At 48.9% G+C, this 26,580-nt stretch overlaps 2 protein-coding genes across 4 annotated transcripts in view; one reads left to right on the top strand and one right to left on the bottom strand.

Annotated features, from left to right (window-relative positions):
• Mov10 (Mov10 RISC complex RNA helicase) overlaps window positions 1-21,330 on the top strand; it is a 25,576-nt gene extending 4,246 nt beyond the window's left edge. For 2 of the 3 annotated variants that reach the window (XM_047559817.1, XM_047559818.1), the window contains exons 3-21: window positions 8,912-9,115; window positions 9,406-9,641; window positions 9,842-10,100; window positions 11,634-11,768; window positions 12,425-12,593; window positions 13,366-13,520; window positions 13,783-13,959; window positions 14,076-14,223; window positions 14,629-14,787; window positions 15,234-15,337; window positions 15,508-15,605; window positions 15,702-15,918; window positions 16,913-17,030; window positions 17,238-17,429; window positions 17,636-17,710; window positions 18,619-18,744; window positions 18,824-18,912; window positions 19,179-19,300; window positions 19,375-21,330. In XM_047559817.1, coding sequence (XP_047415773.1) covers window positions 8,912-9,115; window positions 9,406-9,641; window positions 9,842-10,100; window positions 11,634-11,768; window positions 12,425-12,593; window positions 13,366-13,520; window positions 13,783-13,959; window positions 14,076-14,223; window positions 14,629-14,787; window positions 15,234-15,337; window positions 15,508-15,605; window positions 15,702-15,918; window positions 16,913-17,030; window positions 17,238-17,429; window positions 17,636-17,710; window positions 18,619-18,744; window positions 18,824-18,912; window positions 19,179-19,300; window positions 19,375-19,466 — 2,875 coding nt within the window. In that variant the 3' untranslated portion in view covers window positions 19,467-21,330. Of the gene's footprint in view, window positions 1-7,038; window positions 7,180-8,911; window positions 9,116-9,405; window positions 9,642-9,841; window positions 10,101-11,633; window positions 11,769-12,424; window positions 12,594-13,365; window positions 13,521-13,782; window positions 13,960-14,075; window positions 14,224-14,628; window positions 14,788-15,233; window positions 15,338-15,507; window positions 15,606-15,701; window positions 15,919-16,912; window positions 17,031-17,237; window positions 17,430-17,635; window positions 17,711-18,618; window positions 18,745-18,823; window positions 18,913-19,178; window positions 19,301-19,374 lie in introns of all 3 variants that reach the window. The other variant, XM_047559819.1, reaches the window with a different exon arrangement.
• Window positions 20,063-26,580, bottom strand: Rhoc (ras homolog family member C). Its single transcript, XM_047559820.1, has 5 exons — window positions 26,274-26,580; window positions 22,977-23,140; window positions 21,937-22,057; window positions 21,546-21,676; window positions 20,063-20,680 (listed from the first exon to the last, which is right to left on the bottom strand). The coding sequence occupies exons 2-5, from the start codon at window positions 23,130-23,132 to the stop codon at window positions 20,507-20,509; spliced, it is 582 nt and encodes a 193-aa protein (XP_047415776.1). The 5' UTR covers window positions 23,133-23,140; window positions 26,274-26,580; the 3' UTR covers window positions 20,063-20,506.

Genomic DNA, 26,580 nt, shown 5'->3' with positions numbered 1-26,580 from the left:
AGAAGGAATCTGTTTATGGAAAGGGATGGCAATTAAACAGATAACTTTTTAATTACTGCCATATGAGTGCTTGTAAGAAAAAATCCAGTGTGCATTGAGAGTATATAATAACTTGGAGAACTGATTTGGTCTAGGAATTAGAGGTTTCTGGGAGGCAGTGATTTTAGAGCAGAATTTTTCTTTTTCTTTTTTTTTTTCTTTCTTTTTTATTTCCGCTTTGTACTGGGGATTGAACTCAGGGGCACTTAACCACTGAGCCACATCCTCAGCCCTTTTTTTATATTTTATTTTGAGACAGGATCCTGCTAAGTTTCTTAGGACCTCCATAAGTTGCTGAGGCTGCCCTTGAACTTGTGATCTTCCTGCCTCAGCCTCCAGAGCTACTGGGATTACAAGCTAGAGTAGAATCTTAAAGGACTGAAAGGAGTTAGCAGGTTCAAGGGGCAAGGGGAGAGCATTCTGGGCAGAGGGAACTACACGTTCAAAGGCTTGGCGTGACCTGGGAAGAACGTGCCAACAGGAGACCAGAGGGAGGTAGGAGCTGGATGGATCAGCCCACGGGGAGACGTGAGGATTTTTGTTTGTTTTGTTTTGTTTTTAATCTTAACAGAAATATGAAAGCATAGGAAGTTTCAAAGTAGGAGACTAACAAAGTAGGATTTTAGAAAGATCATTCTGGCTTCTGGCATGGACAGTGACTTGGTGCTTGGGACGTCTAGCGTGTAGCGTGTACATCACTTTCACAAAACAGTATGTGATCCTGAAATAATACATAGCGTCACTCCCTGCCCTCTGATATTTTTATTTTATTTTATCTCTCTTTTTTTTTTCTGCTTACAACAACTTTATTTTTATTTATTTTTTATTTATTTTTATTGTAAACAAATGGGATACAAGTTGTTTCTGTTTGTACATGGAGTAACAGCATACCATTTGCATATTCATACATTTACATAGAGTAATGATGTTTGATTCATTCCGTTATTTTTTCCTTCCCCCCCACCCCTCCCACCCCTCTTTTCCCTCTGTACAGTCCCTCCTTCCTCCATTCTTGCCCCCTCCCCCCATTACGTGTCATCATCCACTTACAGTGAGATCTTTCGTCTTTTGGATTTTTGAGATTGGCTTATCTCACTTAACATGATATTCTCCAATTTCTTATTTTATCTTAATTTTATACGAATCCTGGTTCATCCAGCAACTTGGAAGTCTAAGGCAGAGGGATCACAAGTTTGAGGCCAGCCTGGATAGTTTAGTGAAGCCCTAAGCAATTTAGCCAGACCCTGTCTTAAAATAAAAAGGGCTGAGGATGTAGCTCAGTGGTAAAGTGCTCCTTGGTTTCATCCCCAGGATAAGAAAAAATCCTGGTCTTGACCACTAGTGAAGGAAGCAACCCAGAGTTTGTAAAACATGGAACTGAATGTCCCTTTAAGATCACTTCCAAAACTGATGTTATGTTCTGAGATAACCATTCATGTAGCCCTTGGCCTTTTCTGAACTGGGTCTAAAAAGATGAGTCATCATTTAAGCAACAAAAGGGGACCAAGAACAGAGCAAGGAAGACTAAGGATGTCCGCAAGGGCGGGAAAGTCTGTGGAGGTGCACACTGATCCAAGTTGCTGGGAACAGCTGAAGTACCATTAAGGGTGAATTAACTAGAGGCCTGACATGTGTGAGAGTTTGTACCTCAATTTCTTCCTCTGTAAAATTGAGTGATAATAGTTGCTACTTCAAAGGACTGTTGTGAGGATTAAATGAGATAATAAAGGAAAACAAAACAAAAAGATTAAAGAAGAAAAAGAGATAATGCCTGTAGGTACTTAGAACAGTATACAGTAAGAACGCAATAAAGTTTTCTGTTGCTGGACACAGTGGTGTGCACCTGTAATCCTAGCAACTTGGTAGGCTGAGGCAGGAGAATCACATGCTGGAGGCCAGCCAGGGCAACTTAGTGAAACAGTGTCTGAAAATAAAAAAGGACTGGAAATGCAGGTCCTTGGTAAAGTGCCCCCAGGTTCAATTTCCGGTACAAAAAAAAAAGTTTTCTGTTCATGATGATGGTGATGTTGTGTTTGCATTATTGTTACCGTGGACAATCTGAGTGTACCTTATAAAAGGGTTAGACTTAATTTTGTAGAGTGTAGAGTTGTGAATTGGGAAAAGACATGATGGGATTTGTGTTTGATAATCCTGTTGGGGATAGGTCAGAGAAGGGATGCGAAGCCAGAGGCAAGGTGAATAGTCAATGAAACCTCAAAAAAATGAGACAAGGATATGAACAAGCAGTTTGCAGAAGAAATACAAATGACTGATAGGCAGAAGGAAAAAAATCATTGACTATATTAGTGATAGGAAAATGCAGATTTAAACAAGCTACCAATTTTTGTCACCAGTATGTACAGAATTTTAAAAATTGAAAATTTCTAGGGTTAGAGACTAGGAAAAGAGCATTCTCAAACTCTTGTTAGAACATAAATCTGTACAAACTGTGTAGAGGACAACTTGGCAGAACTTATCCAAGTTGTAAACTCTTTGACTCAGTAGTTCTACTTCAAGGAATTTGTCAGTTACATTTGCCTGTAAGGACAAGGATTTTTGTGCAAGGATAATTACTGTAACGTTTTGAATATCCAAAAATTATAAGCAGCTTAACTGTGTGTTACTGGAGAAATGGATACATCACATGTATCCATATCACGCTATCCTCTGCAGCTATTAGAAAGAACAAGGAGCCTCTGAAAAGTGTGGTCATGGAAGAGCACCGGGGTGGTGGAATGTCTTCTGCAGAATAGTGTGGATAGTACCTATTATCTCATTATGTGTGTGTGTGTTTATATGCATAGAAAAAAAGGAAATTTGAGGGGTTGGGGATATAGCTCAGTTGGTAGATTGCTTACCTTGCATGTACAAGGCCCTGGGTTCAATCCCCAGCACCTAAAAAAAAAAAAAGAAAGAAAGAAAGAAATTTGTTTGATTTACATCCTTAAGCAAGTAGTTACCAGTGCAGGAATGAACACTTTTAATGTTTTATCTTGGACATTTGTCCTATTTAAATGTGTTGTTTTAATACTTTTGGTGACCAACCTTCCATTTTTCTCTTATGCATTCATGCTTATTTTATACCTATGTATGTTTACACACTTGGGATCATCATATATCCTTTTGATTGTGAGCCTATCTGCATATCAGCATCCCATTTCCACATTGCATCCTACACTCAGGTAATCACCCAGGTTTTTTTGTTTTGTTTTGTTTGGGCGAGGGGGTTTGGTCATTGTTTTATTAAAAAAAGGATTATGGGGTTGGGGATGTGGCTCAGTGATAAAGCGCTTGCCTAGCAGCACTACAAAATAAATAAATAAAATAAAAAGGGATTATATCATGCATGTTTTCAACATCTCACTTTACTTTTCTTCTCTCTCTTTTTTTCCTGGTACTGGAGATTGAACCCAGAGCCTTGGGCATATGTGTTCTACCACTAAGTTACATCCTGAGCTCTTTTTAAAAATTTCATTTCGAGGCAGAGTCTTGCTAGATTGCCTAGGCCATGGTCAAATTTGCAGTCTTTCTGCCTCAGCCTTCCAGTAAGTTTGGGCTACAGGGTGATAGGCACACTCCTCACTTTTCTTAAATAGCATTTTACATATCTGCTTATTAATCTATCCCTCTCTCTTAATTTTTCATGATCCATCTATAAGTAATTTATAATCAGTACCCTTTCCCCCTTAACACATAGACATGCTTATCATTGAGAGTTCAAATATTGTTATGGTTCTCTCTCTTTTTTTTTTATTTTGGTACTGGGGATTGGGCCTTGCTGAGTTACCTAGGCTGACCTTGAACTTGTGATCCTTCTGCCTGAGCTGCCTGAGCCACTGGGATTACAGGTGTGCCATCAGGGTTCTTCATTTTTATTTATTTATTTATTTTTAATTGTAGTACTGGGGTTCAAACCCAGGGACACATGCATGCTAAGCAAGCACTTTACCACTGAGCTATACTCCCCCCGCCTTTTTTTTTTCTCTTTTTAGTAAAATTTACATTCAGTGAAGTGGAAAGAGTTTAACATTCTTTGAGTTTGCAGACTCATTGAATGTTACACTTAAATTCCCCAGATGGAGATGTAAAACATGTGGTCACCCCAGAAAGTCCCTCGCACCCTTTCCTAGTCAGTCCTCACACATACCCCACCAAGAGGCAAACAACCCTTGCTCTGATTTTTCCCAGTAGTGACTTCATTTTATAGAATCCTATAGTTTGTACTCTCTTGTGTAAGGCATCTTGTGCACAGCATATTTTTGAAATTCACCATGATGTGTGTATCAGTAGTTCCTTTTCTCACTGAATTTTCCATTATATGAATATAAATCAGTGTATTGTGTATCTGTTCCTGTTTCTGCTTTTTTTTTTTTTTGAGGTTATTTTGAATCAAGCTGCTATGAACATCTTGTACAAATAAATTGTTTTGTGAACATGAATTGTCATTTCTCTTGGAGATAGATGTAGGAGTAGAATTAATGAGTCATAGGTAGGTATATGTTTAGTTTACAGGAAACCCTCATATCTTTATCCAAGTGATTATACTATTTGGGAGGTCAACCAGCAGTGCAGTGAGAGAGTTGCCTTGTCAGTGTTTGGTGTTGAAGTCCTTTAACGTTTCAGCCGTGTGACTGGGTATGATGCATTCTTTCTAATGGCTGCATAATATTCCATGGTGTGTTTACAGGTTAGTCAGCCATCATTACATTGATTCACAACTGGAAATAAAACAAATGTGAATGACTTCAGTATCCCTGTGAAGGTGTCCATATGTCAATATCCGTTGATAATTTTCTTTCCATGGAATACTTTCCTAGGAATAGGTTCCTGGGTCTTAAAGAATACCTGTATTTTTTTTGCTTTGTCTTTAATACAGTTTTTAATAGGATACCTGTATTTTATTTTATTTACCCATGGCGCCCTCATACCTTTGGGCATAAGTGATCCTCTTACCTCCAGGTCAGGAGTAGTGGGACTGTTGATGCTCCCCACCATGCATAACTAGGATACCTGTATTTTCAGTGATCATAAATGTTGCCATAGTGTTTTCCAAAAAAAGTTATAATACTTTACATTTCTACCAGCAATGTATGAATTTACTTTTCCATAAACATAATAGCAATCCATATTAGAACTATTTTTCTTTTTTATCAACCTAATGGGAATAAAATGAGATCTCATTATCTCATTATTATGCATTTCTCTTCATTTGGGGCATTTGCATACTCTTTTGATCATTTAGATTTGTTCTTCAAATTAAATATTCAACTTTTCTATCAAATTACTCATCTTGTCAGTTCGTAAAGTTAACCCTTTGTCATCTGCATTTCAAGTATACTTTTTGGTGTTTATCTGTTGATTTGTTTATATTACTTTTTTTTTTTTTTTTTCAGTGCTGGGCATGGAACCCAGACTCTGTGCACACTAGGCAAGTGCTCTACCACTGAGCTACACTCCCAGCCCGTTTATAGTTATAGTACTTCTTGCCATAAAAATGTTTTTAATAGCAAAAAATGTTTATTTTTTTTAACAACATTTAAAAACCAAGGTTTCAGTCTTTCCTAGAAAGTTTTCCCTAGAAATCGAAGGGACTACATGTATGTAATACAAGGATAGGGGTGGGGTTCGACAGTAAGGAGTTGCCAGGCGCAGTGGTGCACACCTGCCATCCCAACGGCTCAAGAGGCTGAGAAAAGGATCGCAAGTTCAAAGCAGCCTCAGCAACTTAGTGAGGCCCTAAGCAACTTAGTGAGGCCCTGTCTCAAAATAAAAAGGGGTGGGGATGTGGCTCAGTGGTTAAGCGTCCTTGGTAACCCCCCCCCCCGAAAAAAAGCAATAATGTTAAGTTTGTGATTTAAAAAACGTATTTTAATGGTCATCACTATTTTATATCAGGGATAAATTAATTTTGATAGGAGTAACAATTATTTGAGAAGTATTCAAGGACTCACATTCATAGTAGAAGTTGCAAAGATGAGTTCTGTATACCTCTGTACCCATGCAAAAGTTTCCAAAAATAGATTTCACATTAAAATTTCAATTTTGTCTTCTCCCGGAAGTCAGAAGATCAGGCTATCTTAGGCCTGCATCCTCTGTGGGCCACAAGGTGTCTGGGGTTGAGGAGCAGTTATCCTCTGTAGGCTGGGTGTGCTGTTCCCATTTTGTTCAGTCCCACAAAGCCCCCTTTTTTCCCAGCACTGACCTAGGAGCCCAGAGCCACATTTCAAAGTGCCTACACTGTTGTTTTCTTATGCTACAATTTTGAGGGACATATAGTCATTCTTATTCTGGTGACTTGGAAGTGGGACTGAAGAAGCCATGTGAGAGGGCTGCAGGTATTAAGATACCTGGCTTTTGTAAGCATTTTAGTTGGTGCCCCAACCCATGAACTTGGTGATTGAAAGACTAAGGAGCCCTGGTGAAAGTTACTGGTGGTCTCTAGATTTCAGTCCTTTTATTATCAGACTCCTCAGCAGCATTTGGACCTGACACCTGATTTTGAGAAATTTCCTGATTTTCCTCCCTCTCTTGAGGGTTTCTTCTGTTTTCTCTTCCTTCCTGGGAAGATCCCAAATGCTTCCTTGGTTATGAGTACCACCTGAGGACTCCCTAACATTAGGCACTGACCCTGACTTTGGCCTAAATTCTGAACTTTGGACTCACAGAGGCAGAGCTGCCTTTGGACCACAGGAATCTCAAACCCAGCATGTCCAAATCCAAATGACATGGTCCGTTCCTCCACCTCCTCCTGCTCCTATCTTTGCCTCCTATCTCAGGGAAGATTCCCAAAGCCAAGCCATTGATATGGGTATCCTAGACTCCTTCCTCTTCCCAGCCTGTATTCTCCCTCCTATCAGTTACCAAATTCTGCTAATTGACATTCTAAATATGATCAGATCTGGCCCCTCTTCTGTCCTATCACTACCTTGTTCAGGCCTTTGTTATCTTTTAACCAGACAATTGCAATGGCCTTCTTCTAACTGGTCTCCCTGCCTACAGTCTTGCCTCCAGCAAATCCATCCTCCAATCCTGATGCCAGAGTGATCTGAAATGCAAATATGATCTTGCCACTCCCCTGCTTAAAACCCACCAACTGCAGTGGTTCTGTAACAGCAGGGTAGCCTCTGACAAGGGCTGAAAGTAAGTTGTTACTACTCCTACTACTGCCACTATTAGTACTACTATTACTACTAATACAAATACTAATAATAGTAGCTAACATTTATTGATCTTTTTCCATTATGCTTTCAAATGATTGATTATCTTTTTAAAACAAATCATAGCCAATTCAGTTTTCTGAATGATACTGCTCTTGTTTGCTTGGGGTGAAGGAGAGGGGCAGAGTTACAGGCAGGGGGCACCAGGGAAATGGTCTTAGCCATCAGTGATCTTATCATATACCCATGGAGAGGACCATATTAGCTTCAAGAGTTAATAGGGATTACCATAATTCTTAGGATGAAGATTTGCTTTCCATCCCTACGAAACATCAAGGGGGGGTGTCCGTCGTCTGGATCTTGAACATGTCCATCAAGTATGCCACATGTTGGAGTGCCCTTGGGCTCCTGGGTACCAGGAAAGGGGAGTGAAGGACTGCCGGCATTCAGGGTCAAAACTGCATGATCTGGTCCCTGCCCACCTCTGCTGCCTCCTGCCGCTCCCCTCCTCGCACTTTTCACTCTAGTACAACCAAACTGTATGTGATACTAATCATCACTCACTCTTGCTGAGGTCTCCTACGTGCCAGGCGCTGGGCTAAGTGGTTTGCCGCAGTGCTACTATCTTGGGTGAGGCTCACAGCAACCCTTTAAAGGAGGCAAGCCTTGCTGTCCCCATTTCATAACGGAGCAAAGCGAGGCTCTGAGAGGTGAAGTACCGGGACTGACCCAGGTAGCGTGGTCAAGCCCAGTTCTGGCATTCCCCTCACCTTGGCTCACTCTGCCCGCCCTCTTGTGCTTGGGTAGTGCCCATTCACCTTTGGGAGACCTGCCCCTCCCCACAGGCTGGCCCAGAGAGCTGCCCTGGGAGCCTTAGAGGCTGTGCTGCAGTCACACCTCTGGAATCTCTGGGATCAGTCTGAGTGCTTCTCAAGGCAGGACTGGGCCTCTTGCATCTTGGTTCCCCAGCATCTAGCACAGTGTCTGGCACCTAACAGGCCTCTCCGTAAGTGCTTGTTGAGTTGACTAAATTGAATTCCAGGCGCCGAACCTTGAGGTCATTGTCCTGCTGACCAGTTTTCCCTGTCTTCACCTCTCTAGGCACAAAGCCAGGCTATTTGATCTCTGGAGAAGGACCCTTTCCCTTCCTGCTTGGGTCCCACCTGCACCCTTTGACTTCGGGTGGAAACTGCTGTCTGATCAGTCACCTTGCCCATACTCTGGACATCTCTACTCTCTCTGATCCCCTCTCTCACCCATAGGCGGCACCCCATATCTACTCCTCTGAATCAACTTATTTGGCTCCCCGTTGGCCTTAGCTCTTTTCATTGGGTTGTTGGGTTTTTTTTTTTTCTGTCCCAAAGTTTGCTTCCCACTCACCACCCTCCAAAAAATTCTGTTCCTTTCTCTCTCTTTACTAAGTCCTCCCAATCAACAAAACCATGGTGGGGTTTTCTCCTTAGAAGTGCATAATCCACAACTTGCTGATTAAACCAGTTTTATTTTGGGAAGTCCCATTGCCTTGCCTTAGCCATTAAAATTTCTCCTGTCCCCAGCCTGCATCTCTCTGTCCCTGAGCCCCAGCCTGCTCTGCAGCAGAGCTGGTATGTCCAGCACAGAGTGACCCTCAGAAGCCCTCACCTCACCCTCACCCACCACCACCCATCCCCTGGCCCTGCCTTCCGTCACTTCCCAGTCTCCTCTGCTTCTGGCAGCTTTGGGACCCCCGCCCCTGGCTTCTCCTCCATGCTGTATGGAATGAAGATTGCAAATCTGGCCTACGTCACCAAGACTCGGGTCAGGTTCTTCAGACTCGACCGCTGGACTGACGCGCGGTTCCCAGAAAAGAGGAGAATGAAGGCGGGGTCAGATATCAGCAAACACCACAAGTCACTGCTAGCCAAGATCTTTTATGACAGGTGTGTGTGTGTGTGTGTGTGTGTGTGTGTGTGTGTGTGTGTATGTTGCACAGGGCATGGGGGAAGGGTCTGTCTGGCTAAGGAAAGACTAGGTTGCCTCAGGTTGTGGTAAGGCTCCCTTCCACAAGGAATGGGGAAGCAGGTGGAGGGCTTGGCCTATGGGTGGGAGTGGGTTTCCTAAGTACAGCTGGCACTTTGCCAGCCTCCCAAGCCTAATGCTTCCCCCCGGGCATCCCCCAGTCCAGGCCCCTCCTACCCCAGCCCCCACCCTTGACTCCCACTTTCCCCAGGGCTGAGTATCTTCACGGGAAGCATGGGGTGGACGTGGAAGTCCAGGGGCCCCATGAAGCCCGAGATGGGCAGCTCCTTATCCGCCTGGATTTGAACCGCAAGGAGGTGCTGACCCTGAGGCTCCGGAACGGAGGAAACAAGCCGGTTACCCTCACTCACCTCTTCCCACTCTGCCGGACACCCCAGTTTGCCTTCTATTATGGCGACCAGGAGCTGCCCTGCCCACTAGGCCCCGGTGAGTGGGCTTCCAAAGGGAAGGATTTCTTTGGGCAGGGCTTGTCCTAGCAGGACTGCAACTTTGGAGAGCACACTGTGGCTGTACAGTGGTCTCCTGCCTCAGGATGGGGCTGTCTGGGGGAGTGTCGGGTTAGTGTGTAGGGGGGGGGTCCCCGCCCTTCCTCCGCCTCTCCCTTTCATTCAACCATCTTCCTGCAGGTGAATGCTATGAGCTCCACGTGCACTGTAAGACCAGCTTTGTGGGCTACTTCCCAGCCACAGTGCTCTGGGAGCTGCTGGGACCTGGGGAGTCCGGCTCAGAAGGAGCTGGCACTTTCTACATTGCCCGATTCTTGGCTGCCGTCGCCCACAGCCCCCTGGCTGCACAATTGAAGCCCACGACTCCCTTCAAGCGCACTCGGATCACTGGAAACCCTGTGGTGACCAACCGTATAGAGGAAGGAGAAAGACCTGACCGGTAATCCCTCCCAGGCTGTCTGGACTTGACATGTCCTGATCACAGCAGTGTGGGCCCTTGGGGAAAACCCAGAACTGGGAGCCAAGGCCTCCTTTACTGACTGTGGGTTATTCTCTTCTCTGGGTCTCAGAGACCTTTTCTACCTAGGAAGCAAGTTGCAGGAGAGTAGCAGGTCCAAGGACAGTATGAAAACATTTTTAAAGTATTTCCACTGTGCAATGGATTATCAGGCAGCCTGTTATAGATATATCTCTCTTTCTCTCTCTCTCTCTTTCTGTCTCTTTGGTGGGACTGGGGGTCAAAACCAGGGCTTCATGCTTACTAAGCATATGTTGTACCACTGAGCTACATCCCCAGCCCCCTCTCTTCTCTTTTTAAAGTTTTTAAAATTTTTGGGTAGTACTGGGGATTTAACCCAGGGCCTTTTACCACTGAGCTATATCCCCAGTCCTTTTTATTTAATCTTGAGATGGGGTCTTGCTAAGTTGCTGAGGCTGGCCTTGAAATTTTGATCCTCTTGTCTCAGCCTCCCAAGGTGCTGGGATTATTGGCATGCACCACCATGCCCCAATCCCTCTCTTTTTTAAAATAGTTTTACTAAAATAATTCACATACCATGCAGTTCAGTGATTTTTTTTTAAATATGTTTACAGATATGTGCACCTATCATTACTGTCAGTTTTAGAACATTTTATTACCCCAAAGAAGAGACTTGATACCCTTTAGCTACCATCCTTTTATTGCTCACCCATCTGCTCGGCCCTTAGCACCCACTCACCTGATCTCTGTCTCCATAAAGTTCACTATTTTGGACATGTCATGTGAATGGACTCATATGTAAACATCTTTTCAAAATAGATAGCTAGTCACAAAATACTATGTTATAAAAGCAATAGGACCTTCACAGTTAGATCATTGTTCATATTTTGTTAACAGTATATATGTACCAGATGCAGTGACACATACCTGTAACCCCAGTGACTTAGGAGGCTAAGGCAGAAGAATTGCAGGTTTGAGGCCAGTCTCAGCTACTTAGTGAGGCCCTAAGCAATTTACTCAGACCCTATCTCAAAATGAGAATTAAAAAGGACTGGTTGGGGATGTGGCTGAGTGGTAAAGGGCCCGTGGGTTCAATCCCCAGTACCCAAAAACAAAAACAAATATGCGTATATAACATAATATAATATAATATAAATTAATCTGGAAGGATATATACCAAAAAAATTAACATTGGCTGTCCCTGGATAGTAAAAATGTTATTTATTTATAACTTTTTACCAGATTCTTTTTTAATAATGAAAATGTATTATAAATAATATTTTAAAAATATTCCAAGTATTGGGCTTTCCAAATATAGTCCAACCTTGGACCACACAGCCACGTGAGCTGGTAAACTCCACGAACTTTGGGCAGAGGCTGTCGACACCCTTTGGCATCACAAGGTCCTTGTGCATCCTCCATGGAGGGGCATTCCCAGAGTCTTGATGGTGACAGGTTCCATGTTTATGATGGCTTTTTCCCCCACTTCTGCAGCGCTAAGGGCTATGACTTGAAGCTAAGTATGGCACTGGGGACCTACTACCCACCCCCCCGCCTTAGGCAGCTGCTCCCCATCCTTCTTCAGGGAACAAGCATCTTCACTGCCCCAAAGGAGATTGCTGAGATCAAGTAAGTGCCTCCCCTCTGCACCACACTCTTGCCTTTCTCTTCCCTGCTGGCCTCTTCCTGTTGCTCCAGATGTCTGTCATCAGCCTCCTGGGCTCTATTCGTTAGCCCTTGCTGAGCACACCCCTTCTACCAGGTGCTGTTCCAGATGGGCCTTGCCCATTCTGGTGGGGAACAGGGATCATCAATAATTTCTTTTAAAACATTTATCTTGTACATTTCATATTGTGAAGAATCAACTAAGGCTAAAGTAAAACTAAAGCAGGGTAAGGGGATGAATTGGTGCTGGTTTGCAGAGAAGGGTTAGTCCTGGCCTCTTTGAGGAGGTGACATTTGAACAGGGAATGACATTTGAATGAGGTTGGGGTGTGAGTCACGGGGGGAGGATCTGAGGGAGAATGTTTCCATCATAAGATCTACAGCATATATGCAAGTCAGGTCTGAGATTGGGGTTGGGACATCTAAGCAAGAGTCAGGACCCCCTTCTTCAAGGCCTCTGACCCCCAACCACTTCTCTGCCCTTGTGGTCTTCCCTGCTTCCTGATGTGTTCATAGTTGCAGAGCTTCAGATGGGAGAGGGTAGTGCTCCTGGTCACGGGAGTGCTTGACCTGTCCTGTTCCTGCCCTTTCCACTTTATTCCCTAATGCACCACTGCCAGGGCCCAGCTGGAGACAGCCCTGAAGTGGAGGAACTATGAGGTGAAGCTCCGGCTGCTGCTGCACCTGGAGGAGCTGCAGATGGAGCATGACATCCGGCACTATGACCTGGAATCAGTGCCCATGACCTGGGACCCCGTGGACCAGAACCCCAGGCTGCTCACACTGGAGGTTGGGGCTCCAATCAGGTGCAGGGAGGGTGGGCTCAAGTCAGCCAACCTTTGAAGGCCATGGTAGGACACTGTTCCTAAAAACAGGACAAACCTAGAAGAAGGATGAAGTGATTCTTATCCCAGAGGGGTCCGCAAGGGGTAGGGTGGGCATCCTTTGCCCAAAAAGAGGGCAGGACACTGGGGTTTTAGTCCAGACTTTGCTGCCGTGGACTGTGTGACCTTGGGCAAGATCCTTGCTTTCTTTGAGCCATAGGTCCCTTATCTGAAAAGCATAGAACTGGGCTGGATAATTCTTAGAGCCTTTTCTAGCTCACAGATTTTGAATGTGTACACCTTAGACCAGAATTACCCATGAGAATCAATTTCTGCACACAAGTGCGGGTGGGAAGGGGGAGAAAAAGGATGATCAGGGCAAGATTACTGCAGGAAATGAGTTTTAAGAAGATTTTAAAGGTAGAGTTGGAACTGAGCTGCTGAGAGGGCAGCTGGGTAGAGTGGGAAGGTGGCTGCCAGACCCTAAAGTAGTAGCTCTGGATTCCTGGGCTCAGCACCTGTGAGCATCTTGGGAAGATTTGTCTCCTTCCTCTTCCCCCAACTCTTGCCCTATCTGGAGGAAGAAAAAGGGGTACAGGGAAGACATAACTCTCTGAGTCCAGGGTTAGAAGACCAGAGCCTCAGTACTTGTCCCCTAGAGATCTGGAGAGCCTGGGGGTTGGGCCCTTCAGTAACCATCCCTGGGACAGAAGCTTGCTTATGTTCACACTCTGCAGGTTCCCGGCGTGACCGAGAGCCGCCCCTCAGTGCTGCGGGGTGACCACCTGTTTGCTCTTCTGTCGTCTGAGACACACCAGGAGGACCCCGTCACTTACAAGGGCTTTGTGCACAAGGTGGAATTGGACCGTGTCAAACTGAGCTTTTCTATGAGGTGGGTCATGGGGGAACCCTGAGCTGCCAGAACAGTCTTCTTCAGTCTTCGCTCTCAGGCTAGGGGAGAAGAGAGGTCTCTTCCTAAGCCCCTTCCCAAGCACAGGACAGAGGCTTTTCTTCAAGGGACCCTGAACCACCTGAACAGTTTCCTCTCCTAGAGAACTTTTATGGAGATCTTGGAAAGAGTGAGTGGGAGGGAGGTCCTGGCTTCTGCTTGGCCCACCTAACTGGAGCTCCTCCACCTTTCTCCCTGTCCAAAGCCTCCTGAGCCGATTTGTGGATGGGCTGACCTTCAAGGTGAACTTCACCTTCAACCGGCAGCCCCTGCGGGTCCAGCATCGGGCCCTGGAGCTGACGGGTCGCTGGCTGCTGTGGCCCATGCTTTTTCCTGTGGCCTCCCGTGGGGTCCCGCTGCTGCCCTCAGATGTGAAGCTCAAGTGAGACTGAGGGCAGGGGACTCTGGGGCTGGTTGGAGCGTGGGCATTGGGGATGGAGTACTAGAGACCTCTGATTGCTGGATAACTTGAAGTTTGGTTCCCGGCCTCCCTGTCAGGCTGTATGACCGGAGTCTGGAGTCAAACCCAGAGCAGCTGCAGGCCATGAAGCACATTGTTATGGGTACTACACGTCCAGCCCCCTACATCATCTTTGGGCCTCCAGGCACTGGCAAGACTGTCACATTAGTGGAGGCCATTAAGCAGGTGAGACCTGAGTATAAACCTGGGACCTGTACTCTTGATTCCCCCAGCATGGAGCAGTGATCCCCAAATTCTCATTTCCTTCAACTCCCTGAAAGTTCCTGCTTCTCAGTAGCCATCAAAAGTAGGTGGGTAATTAGGGTCAGCGTGGCTAGCACTGTTGTATAGGTTGGGCACTGTATGGCTTTTGGAGTCACCATTTGCATTTCAGTCTTCATGGACTTGGGTGTTTACTGCAGTTGTTATCCTGCATCAAAGTGCTAATTGGACTAGCAGGACTCAGGGATAGAACTTGCCTTTTGTATCAGTACCTCCCTTGGCTATGGGAGGCATATGCTGCACTACCCCAGCCTGAGTCACCAGAATCTCAGGAATCTGCTTCCTGCACTCTGCCTATCCACATCTCAGGTGGTGAAGCACTTGCCCAAAGCTCACATCCTGGCCTGCGCTCCATCCAACTCGGGTGCTGACCTTCTCTGTCAGCGGCTCCGAGTCCACCTGCCCAGCTCCATCTACCGCCTCCTGGCTCCCAGCAGGGACATCCGAATGGTACCTGAGGACATTAAGGTAAGGGAAGTGTAGAGGGCCAAGGAATGGCAGATACCTAAGAGACTTTTGAGGCAAACCAGAAAACTAGAGACTTGGATCCTTTCTCTGTGACCATGGATGGGTGAAAACTCCTCTCTGGGCCTCAATTTCCTTGTCTGTGAGGGAGGAGCTGGGAGCACACACCTGTAATCACAGTAGCTCTAGAGGTTAAGGCAGGAAGATCATGAGTTCAAAGCCAGCCTGAGCAAAAGCAAGGCACTAAGCAACTCAGTGAGACCTATCTCTAAAAAATACAAAACAGGACTGGGGATGTGGCTTAGTGGTTAATGAGCGCCCCTGAGTTCAATCCCTGGTACCCCCCTCCCAAAAGCGGGGGAGGTAGCTAAAGTATTTTAGCTGCCCAGAGTCAGAGTGAGGGCGGGCATGGGTAGAACTGATTCCTCTTGTCCCTTTACAATCCACAGCCCTACTGTAACTGGGATGCAAAAAAAGGGGAGTATGTGTTTCCTGCCAAAAAGCAACTGCAGGAATATCGCGTCTTAATTACCACCCTCATCACTGCCAGCAGGTGGGGAGTGTGTGTGTCTCTTAATCCTAAGTGTAAATAAAAGGATAGAGGGCTGGGAAGATGGGGAAGAAGGGTTCCTGGGGGTGAGGTGAGGGACCAGATTGGTTGAGTGTTCAGGTTTGGTAGTTGGATGCCTGGGGGTGACCCCTGCCTGGCCTGACACCTCCCAGGTTGGTGTCAGCCCAGTTTCCCATCGATCACTTCACACACATCTTCATCGATGAGGCTGGCCACTGCATGGAACCTGAGAGTCTGGTGGCCATAGCAGGTGAGGGGCTCAGGGTGGGCTGTAGGCGCACTACCCTGCATGGGTTGGGGAGGTCCCACCACTTACCTTTCTCCCCATACCACCCTTGCCTTCTAGGACTGATGGAAGTTAAGGAAACAGGCAATCCAGGAGGGCAGCTGGTGCTGGCTGGAGACCCTCGGCAGCTAGGACCTGTACTGCGTTCCCCACTGACACAGAAGTATGGGCTGGGGTACTCGCTGCTGGAGCGGCTGCTCACCTTCAATGCCCTGTACAAGAAGGGCCCTGATGGCTATGATCCCCAGTTCATAACCAAGCTGCTACGCAACTACAGGTATCCCCACACCTTCACCGCTACTGCTAGCTCATGCCTTCACACCCTCTGCACCCCAGCTGGAGGTTGTGGTCTGCATTCCTGGTGCTCAGAGCCTGTGTGATGCAGAAAGACTAAACCGGGTCTCCTCTCTAGCCCCATCACTTTTGTCCCTGAGACTTAGTAAGCGGTTTCATCCTGGACTAGTGAGCCTATTTATATATTGGGGGTGGTCAGACACTAGGATGTTTGATGTGGGTCTCAGATGACGTTTCCAAGCAGTCCAATGAGAAATGAGAACAATAATAGTGTTTTTCATAAATGTATTATCGTTCAAATTAGAGGGCTATTGGGGGTTGGTTGGTTGTTTTGCAGTGGTGGGGATTGACTGAACCCAGGGCCACAGGCATGCCAGGCAAGAACTCTACCACAGAGTTACATCCCCAGCCCTATTTTGTTTTTTAGGAGACTGGCTCAGCTTTGTTGCCTAGGCAGGCCTCAGGCAATCATCCTGCCTCAGCCTCTTGAGTAGCTGGAACTATAAGCACACAGCACCACGCCCAGTTTATATACTTCTTTTAGTAAATAAGTTCAGACATCAAAAATGCTTGGATGAGTACCAGATAGGGTAGTTGCAGAAAGGAAATGTTATTATGTCATTATTACTTTTATTTTTGGATTTAACATACTCTCAAATAACGGTGATAGGAAGTGATACATTGTTTTTGTACTGCCTTTCCTTGGCAAAATTGAAACCTGAGAGTCTCTAATTTCTTAGTTTTTAAAAGTAACTTGAAAAAATAATAGTTTGGCTGGTCACTGGATCCCTGTGGACCCACAAGTTCTGCTTTATGTGGTTTGCAATGCCTGGCAGCAGAGGTTGCAGGTGAATGTGTTCTGCTATGCAGGAAGAGGGTCATGTGTGGGCCCAAAGCCAGTAGAGCTGAGTCCCCCCCAGGGCAGGACAGAAGTAATCCAGCCCTTGGTCTGGCTCTCCCTTCCTCCTGCCTCCCAGGTCTCATCCCACCATCCTGGATATTCCCAACCAACTCTACTATGATGGAGAGCTGCAGGCCTGTGCAGATGTGGTGGATCGAGAGCGCTTCTGCCGCTGGGAGGGTCTGCCTCGGCAGGTGAGGCTGGACAGAGCAGGGCCAGGCCCCCACCCCCATATCTTGACTTCCATACTGAAGGTAGGAAGAGGCTCTGAGTGAATAGACACCAGAAGTCCCCCCAGTTGTCACCTTGGCCTGAGCTTCTATTTCCTGGAAGGGTTTCAGAGTGGGAGGGATGGGAGGCAGGGAAGTCCAGCTGAGGGTTTCTTCTGACTCCATGACCAGGGATTTCCCATCATCTTCCATGGTGTGATGGGCAAAGATGAGCGTGAGGGCAATAGCCCATCCTTCTTCAACCCAGAAGAGGCTGCCACAGTGACTTCTTACCTGAAGCTGCTCCTGGCCCCTTCCTCTAAGAAGGGGAAAGCCCGACTGAGCCCACGAAGTGTTGGAGTCATCTCCCCATACCGGAAGCAGGTCAGGCCCTCAGTTCCCACAAGGTTGAGACCCGCCCCCAGGTGTAACTCTTTAACAGCCCTGGCCTTTGCTTGCCCCATGTCTCAGAAGAGTACAGAGGTCAGCTGCTTCATCCCTCTTTGCTCCCCAGCTCCCTGGCCTCCGCCTGGCTTCCTCTTGCATTGAGGTGACAGCATGAGAGAAAGACACCTTTCCCTTTCCTCCAGGTGGAAAAAATCCGTTATTGCATCACCAAACTTGACAGGGAGCTTCGGGGACTGGATGACATCAAGGACTTGAAGGTGACACTCTGTTCAACATTGACTCTCACCTTCTTTGTACTCCTCACTTCCCCAATTCAGAGACCTCAGCTCCTGTGCCACCGCTGCAGTCCAGCCCATGTCCCTGTCCTATCTCCCCTGCCTTGGGATAGAACTGTGTTTCTCCCCGGGCCTCTTGCTTCTCAAAGTCCCAGCTTGTAGTTCTGACATGGGATCAGGAAGCCTGCATGTTTAACAGGCTCCTGTGTCATTGTGATTGGGCTGGTTTGAGGTCTTTGCCCTAAGAATGAAGTCCAAACGCCACAGCCTACCCCCACCTGTCATGTGATACTGTTGCCCCACCTCCACCCTCAGTAGCTTACCACTTGCTCTGAGTTGGTGATTCTCAACACTGAATGCAGATAAAAATCACCTGGAGGGCTTTTAATACTACCAGGGCCCTGCCCAGCTAATTAACACAGATTCTGGGGGCAGAGCCAGGGCACTAGTATTTTTTACAGTTCCTCAGGTGATTCTGATGTACAGCCAGTGTTGAAACCTACTCCTTCAAGATTTGGAGACCTCTCCCTTGGAAAATTTTGATCAGGAGGTCTGGGTTAGGGCCCAGGGTTGTTTAGTTTTAAATACTCACTGATTATCTTCAGGAAAGTTTCAGAAACACTGCTTCTAGTTACCATGTTCTTTGCAACACTGTTTTCTTTGCTCTGAACACTTCACAGGCCCCGATCCCATAGCTGGGATCCCATAGCTGGCTGTGCTCTTGAGATTTCTGCTTCCTGAGCATGCCTCCTATCCCCTGTGGCAGGACTCGGCCACTGATCGACAATTGGCAGTGTATCCTCTCAGCTCAAGCTCCACGGGGCAGGAGTTGCCCCTTAAGTTCCCCTCAGACCCACCTATTCTCAGGCCCTACCTCTCTTCCCCACTAGGTGGGCTCTGTGGAAGAATTCCAAGGCCAAGAACGCAGTGTGGTCCTCATCTCTACCGTGCGAAGCAGCCAGAGCTTTGTGCAGCTGGATCTGGACTTTAACCTGGGTTTCCTTAAGAACCCCAAGGTTGGAGGGCTGGTGGGTGGCAGGAATTCTTCCCTCCTCAGGCTCTTCCCTCCCATGACCCCACCACTTTTCCTTCCAGAGGTTCAACGTGGCTGTGACCAGGGCAAAGGCTTTGCTCATCATAGTGGGCAACCCCCTTCTCTTGGGCCACGACCCCGACTGGAAAGCGTGAGCATTCCCACCCTGTAATCCCTCTTGGTGACCACAAGCCCCAGCTTAGGCAGGTGTTTCTGCATTAGTACTTGCTTATGGCTCAATCACCAGATTAGTTAATCTTCATAAAACCTCCATCTTATTTGTAAGTGAGCTGACATTCAGAGCTTGAGCAACTCTGGCTCAGCTACTGCAGGACCCAGGCCTGACCTCTAGCCTGCACTGGCACTTTTCACCCAGGCCTGCACAGCTGTGTGTGCCAACATCTCTGTACCCCACAGATTCCTGGAGTTCTGTAAAGAAAATGGAGGGTACACCGGATGTCCCTTTCCTGCCAAACTGGACCTACAGAATGGACAGAACTTACTTCAAGATCTGAGCAAGCTCAGCCCCTCTACCTCAGGTATGGTTGGGCCAGGCTGGGGACAATGGTGGAAAAGAAGGTAAAAAAGACAAACATACCTCCTTTCTTTCTAGGGCTCCACAATCACGACTATCTCCCCCAGGAGCAGGAGAGTGAAGGGGGCCTGTCCCTGCAAGTGGAGCCCGAGTGGAGGAATGAGCTCTGAAGACTCAGCTGCCTGCCTTCTCACACCAGCCAAGCCTTAACCCGCTGCCACCCAACCCTGAACCAGAACCCAGCTGAGCTGCCCCTCCAAGGGACAGGAAGGCTGGGGGAGGGTGTTTACAACCAAGCCATTCCACCCCTTCCCCTGCTGGGGAGAATGACACATCAAGCTGCTAACAATGGGGGAAGGGGGAGGAAGAAAAACTCTGAAAACAAAATCTTGTTCTATGCAAAAGCCTCTTGATCATGTCTCCTCAGCTTGGCCCCAGCTTCCTGTGTCCCCAAGCTGACCCTGCAAGAGGGTGAGACTGTCACACCCTGTCCAGGACTACATCTCCCCATAGCCCCCATGTCCAGGGGAGGAAACTCAGTGGGCAGGGAAGCCACCCACAGGTTTCTAAGTTTAGTCCGGGCCAGAGACCACGCCCCTCACCAGGCTCTTAGGCTGAGCCAGGCATGACCTCATCTGCTCTAAGACTCCACCCTTCCACCCTAGTCCTGCCTTTGCCAACAGGGGGCCAGTCTGGCAAGCAACTTGGAATTGGAGAGAGATGGGACTCCCAGCTTGTAGCCAAAATAGAAACTAGACAAGGGAGATGGGAAGCTGCCACACATGTTGGAACCTGTGGCCTTTATTCATGCAGTCAGAGACGAGGCCCTTGCCCAAAGGAGAAACCCTAGTTCACCTACCCTAGAAATGCTCCTCTGAGCCAGAAGTATATAAAGTGCTGGTGTGTGACCATCCTCTGGGGAGGGCCAAAGGGACCAAGGGCCCTACCCCTGGACCAGGGCAGCAGAAGGGACTCTGCTCAGGGAGGGTAGGGCACAGGCCCAGTTCCCAGAGGACAGGGAGGGAGGGCAGCCCCACCACCACCACCACCACCACCACTTTGGGGACTAGGGAAACTTGATGCAGTCCTGGGCAGGGGGGAACTGAAAAAGGGACCCTTCAGCATGGAGTCGTAAGGGTGGAGTTCAAGGACAGGTGAGTAATCACTAAGCCCCTGTGAAGGAAGGGGGCAATAGGAGGCCATTGGGTTCTCAGAGAATGGGACAGCCCCTCCGGCGCTTATTCTTGCGGACCTGGAGGCCAGCCCGAGTGGCCATCTCAAAAACCTCACGCACTCCCTCCTTGGTCTTGGCGGAGCACTCAAGGTAGCCAAAGGCACTGATGCGATTTGCCATGTCCCGGCCTTCCTCAGATCGAACGGGTTCCTGAGAAGACAGAAGATAAGGCAGAGGACGCTAGTGGCTATACGCACCTCTCACCACACCACCCATAAGTATAGTAACTATGACAAATACCTCCTTCATCCCTGAGCCCACAAAGTATCCAGGCCCCAGTTGCCCTGAGCAGGGATCCTAAGCTTCGTTTACATTCAAAGTACTCTCCAGTCTATCCCCTACTCTCCTACCTAGTCCCACACCCTGTGTACACATTTGCCTTGCCTGAATGTGTTGGCTACCTCCTAACTGACCTCCCTGCCTCCATCCACCCTTTCCTCCAAACCATCCTCTGCCTGCTAAAATATCTTTTTGACAAGCACACCCGACATCTGTCCCCAGTTTAAAGCCTTGCCTTATATAATCATTCTCTCAAGATAGTGTCTATTCCATACCCTGGCAGCTTCCTCTAATAAACAGGTCCTCTGGTCAGAGGGCCACTTAGACCCTGAATAAACCAACTCCCTTGCCACCTGAGCCCTTCTTCAGACAATGATGATGCCCTTCCTCTTCAGGTACACTGATGGCGCAGCCTGCATACCCCAAGTGAAACATAAGCTATCTCCCTGTGGACAGGGACTTCCTTATTCATCTTAGTAGCCCCAGTTCCAAAGACAGAACAATAAACTGGAATAAATGAAAATGCCAAGTGACCTTGAACAAGTCACTTCATTCTCTTGGTCATTTGATTAGACATTGAGGTTCCTTCTGGTTCTTAGCAGGGCACAGGTGGGAGAGTAGGAGGTAGACATCACTGTGACCTCTTAACACACAAGACAGTCAGCTGAAGGGAAAGTTCCCTTCTGCCCCAGGCTGCAACCCCTCAGAGGGTTCCCTGACAGGCGGCCCCACCCACCTGCTTCATCTTGGCCAGCTCTCTCCTGGTATGCTCATCTTGCCTCAGGTCCTTCTTATTCCCCACTAGGATGATGGGTACGTTGGGGCAGAAGTGCTTCACCTCCGGGGTCCACTTCTCAGGAATGTTTTCTGCACAGAATGTCCCAACAGGTGCCTCAGCTTAAGCATGTAAGCCTTGGTCTTCCCATAGCAGTCTCAAAGACTGACGATCCCCTTCATAGCTCAAAACCCCTTTCGTGTAGTACATCATCCCCAAGCCCTTCCAAAGACCAGAGATGCCACAACAAAGGAGACAGCAGGGCCTAAAAGGCCCTGGTAACCCCTTGCCCATAGCCTCTGAAGACAGCTGACTCCAAAGGGTCTCCATCCCCTCCCTCCAAAGTCCTCACCCAGGCTGTCGGGGCTGTCAATCGAGAAGCACATGAGGATGACATCCGTGTCTGGATAGGAGAGAGGCCGAAGGCGATCATAGTCTTCCTGCCCTGCTGTGTCCCAGAGAGCCAGCTCCACCTGACAAACAGGCAGTGAGTAGCTGACCCAAGGGCCCCAATCTGCCACCCAGAGGTCGTCTCAAACCACTGGTCCTTTAGACTTAATGATATCTATCCTGCACCAGCTCCGTACCAGGCACTCTTTATTAACCATGGTCACACAACACACTTAGGTGAGTTTTTCTTAAAGATCTAAGATGTAAACTGGGCATACTGGTACACACTTGTAAACCCAGCAATGTGGGAGGCTGAGGCAGAATTCCCAAGGTCAAGGCCAGCCTGGGCAACTTGGCAAGACCTTGTCTCAAATTTTTTTAAAACGTAAAAAGGGCTGGGGCAAAATGTTTCTGGGTTCAATCTCCAGTGCCCCCCGCCAAAAAATACTATAATGTATTTGACCTTTGGAATCTCAAATGAATTGCTATCATGAATACCATTTTAAATCTCACATTCCTTTGGGGTAAGTCTTGCCATCATCACCATTTTGTAGTGGTGGGGAGTTAAAACCCAGAAGCAAAGACACTTGGCCCAGATTTCAAAGCCAGTATGTGGCAGAATCAGAAAATATATCCAGGTTGTTTTCTTTGTGGTACTGGGGATTAACTCAGGGCCTCATGCATGCTAGGCAAATACTCTACCAATGAGCCACACCCCAGCCCTTTTTACTTTAGATAGGGTCTGGATAAGTTACCCACACTGGCCTCAAACTTGTGATCTTGCTTCAGCCTTCTGTGTAGCTGGCACGGACAGGCAAGTACCACCACACCTGATTATATCCAGGTTTTCTAAGACTGCAGTATCATTTCCCAACTTTTACTTGTTCCAGCAGGGAAAATGAAACAAGGATGTGAGCGCGTGGTAAGGAAGGACATACAAGGCCTCTCCATGACCAGGGACATTGTTCCAAGGCAGAATAGGAAAGGGCTCTTGGCTTTCACCTGTTTGCCATCCACCTCAATATCTGCGATGTAGTTCTCAAAGACAGTGGGGACGTAGACCTCTGGAAACTGATCCTTGCTGAAGACAATGAGGAGGCAGGTCTTTCCGCAGGCACCATCCCCCACAATCACCAGCTTCTTTCGGATTGCAGCCATGGCTGGGGCTGGCAAACAAGAGGCAGTGGGGATTTAGAAAAAAACTAGGAAGTCCAAAAACTGCTCTGGGGCCTCCAAAACCTCCCCACAAACGGAGGCAAAGGCTGGGAAAATAGAAAAGGGGGCTTGCTCCGGCATGTTCTTGCCAAGCACCAATCCTATAGGAAACAGAGTTTAAGATTCCTAATCTCTGGGCTGGGATAGATCTTCTCCAGTGGGTTAAAATACAGCAGTGGGAGGTGGAAGAACCCACTTGGGAGCCAGAGAACATGATTTTCAGCGTTATCCACTCAACTGAGGGGAAACACCCAGCAAGGTGGTCAGGGATGCCTCCAGAAAAGTAAGCTTTTATCTGCTTTGCATATTGGGGTCATGAGACATTTAATTTGTCACCAAGATTCTGATACATTCAAGGTTTAATAATTGCAAAGGTGCAATCTAGAACAGATTGTCCGTCGGCTTGAGTCACGCCTGCCTAGTCACAAACAAGGAGTCACTCTACAAAACCAGAGAATAGCAGAACCCACCTACTGGGGGGCTGGTAGGTAAGGGAGGGAATATTTATAGAGCCCCTTGGTGCCCCGCTCTATGTTGGGTATTTTGACAAAAATTATTTCCCTCAAGTCCCATTGGCTTGTTAGGTGGATGGTGCACTTCCCATTTTGACCAACAAGGAAACTCACCGAGGGTTAGACAATCAGAGTTTCAGGGACAGCACTCAAAGCAGGGCTGTATGTCTCCAGAGTCTGTGCCTTTCTACATGTCACCTTGGAGGTAGGAAGGAGAGCAGAAGCAGGGAAACCCAGACAGAGGACAGTGGCAGCAGCCAGTCGGCTTCCCTGACCCACCCCACCCAGTCCCCAAAGCTTGGAGTCACACAAAGGAGGCTCAGTCCAGGCAGTGCCCACAGCTCACATTCGGGCAGCCTGCCTTCCTCCCCCTTTCCTCCTGGGGCCTGGTGGCAACACTGGTTACTCAGCCCCCGGCAGGGGACAATGACCACACTGTAGGGAGCCACACATCCAGCACAGCCCGGCGACAGAATAATCCACTAGGGAATCACCTCCACCCACTCTGGAACAACCCCTTCCTCCCTCTGTCCAGCTCACTTTTAGGCCCTGCCCATCTCTCCCTGTGACTCAGGGCAAGGAGTCAGCTTCCCAGGGTTAGCATGTGTCCCTCAACACCAACACACATGAACAAGCAGTTCATCACACCTGCAGTTCATCACACCTTCACAGCTTCCCGCACTTCCTCCTTCCCCAGGGAGGGGAGCTGACCTCCACCCAGCTAGGTTCCCAGCCCTGCAGCCTGTGAGGAAAAGAGGGCGGGCTCTGGAGCTGAGATGAAATCTAGGCTGTTGGGAAGAGGGAGGGGGCTACAGCCTGGGCTGGGAGGAGCCCCAAAAGAAATGACAAATGAGGGCCAGTCCCTGCACCAACTAGGCAGGGAGCACAGGGGATGGTAGGTAACCTGATCTCTGCCTCAAATCTAGCTTTTTCTCTCAGTCCCACATCCTGTCAAGCTGGGCTGAGCTCTTCTAGTCCCTGCATTCCACAACCTCACACTATAGCCTCGGTCTGCTTTTTAGGAAGCAGAATACTCTAGCCCCAGGCTGTTTCTTTTCCACAGTGGGATGCTGGGTGGCCCCTCCCTCTCCTTCACATACACATTCACAAAACTGGGATGTGGGGGAAGAGGACATGAGTCACTGAGAATTTATAGGAGCCACACTCTCCGGATCACAAAGACGCTCTTCCTGATACCCCAAATGACAGGGAAGATGTGCCCTGCCAGCACATCTCCTCCAAACAGGGGTTCCTTGAAAAGTCTACCCAGGTAGACTAGGATTTCTTCCCACTCCCCGACCTACTTCCATTAGTTCAACTCATTCAGCTGTGTAAACAGGGGCGAGGGTAACTCTAACCTGGGCAGTGCTGAAGACAGCAATCACTACTGGACTACCAGTCACTTAGGCATGAGTCCGCCACTGCCATCCCCCAGCAAGGCAACTGGCACCAGATGGTGAGAGGCAGAGGCCAGAAGTGACCTGGAACCCCCCCCATCTCAGTTAGAAGACTTTCCCTGCAGGCTCTGGTTTGGCCAGAAGAACAAGCAGCCCAGGCCAGACCAGGACACAAGGCCGAAGGCGAAGATGGCATGGACAACAGTTCCCTGTGAGAGGCAGCCCCAGAGGAACTGCCCCACTGACCCTAAGAGGGGCAACCAAACCCCACGCAGAGACTGAAGTGGAGCTGGAACAGAGCCTGGAACTTCTGGCGCCTCCCTTGAGACAAGATACTGTGGATAAGTAGCCCTCTCTCCTCAACCATCCTCTTGATTTTCCCGATGATCCAGTGGGGCCTTGTACCCGGCTCACTTCCCATTAAGTTTGGGAAAGACTCGCTCTTCAGGTGACACCTTTTCCTCAACTTTTTAAAGCCACAACTGAGAGAACTCTCTGCCGCAAGCTCCTCAGCCTACACACCCAAGATAACTCTTTGGGCTGATTGGGGAGTGTGGAGGGAAGAGATTCCTTCGCACACACTCACATGAGCACGCGCACACACGCGCGCGCTGGATCCTTCCCGGTCTCCCCTACTCCCTGCCCCAGGCAGGCTCCAAGAACTGTCGAGGGCGGCGTCCAGCCCCCACCGAGCAGTGGCAGACCCCAAGGGTCACACCGCGCCCCTATTCCCGCCATTCCACCGTCCCGGCCTGGGAGAATTCCCAGCCCACCCCCACCACCCCAGGCCAGGTCCGCGTCGGGCCGTCCAGCCTGCAGGAGCTAGAGCGACTGGGCTGGGTTCCCCCGCGGAGATCCAAGCCGCCCCTTCGTCCCGCAGGGAAGGTTCGAGGAAGCAGGGAGGGAAGAGAAAGGGCTCGAGTCAGGACCTCCACATGAGAGAGTCGCTGCCAGGCCGTTCCGGGGGCCCCCTCGCTGCAGCCCGGGGAGGGGCCGGCCAGGCCGGACCCCCGCGCAGCCCGGACGCCGCGTCCAAGGGGAGGAAACGCGGCCCGCACTCGGGCCGGAGCCCCTTGCGAACCCCGCCCGAGCTCCCGGCGAGCAGAGAGGAAGAAAGTGTTCTCCCGGGAACGAGTTCCCAGGACGCCCGCCGCCCCCAGCCCGGACCCCCATACCTTCCGCTCCGCCGCCTCCAGCTGCGCGGCCGGTGCCGGAGGCTGAGACTGACCCGAGGGGCCCCGCCCTCCTTCAGCGCCGCGGCGGGGAGGGCGGGCCCGGCAGGGGGAGGGTCGGCCCGGGGGCGGCCCTTGGCTCGGCCCGCCTCCGGCCCTGGCCCCAGGCCACAGGTCGCCCCTGCTGCGGGCCGGAGACCTGGGGCGCTTGCCCCGGGCTGAGGGAGAGTCTCCGGGAGCTGCCTGGACTGCAGAGGAGTGGGCGGTGACCGGAGCGGGCGGGACCCCCAGGACTCGGCCTCTGCCCCGC

This window comes from Sciurus carolinensis, chromosome 1 (genome assembly GCF_902686445.1).
Source record: "Sciurus carolinensis chromosome 1, mSciCar1.2, whole genome shotgun sequence".
NCBI classification, from domain to species: Eukaryota; Metazoa; Chordata; class Mammalia; order Rodentia; family Sciuridae; genus Sciurus; species Sciurus carolinensis.
The sequence above is the reverse complement of the archived record's forward strand: the minus strand, read 5'-3'. Positions and strand labels throughout refer to the sequence as shown.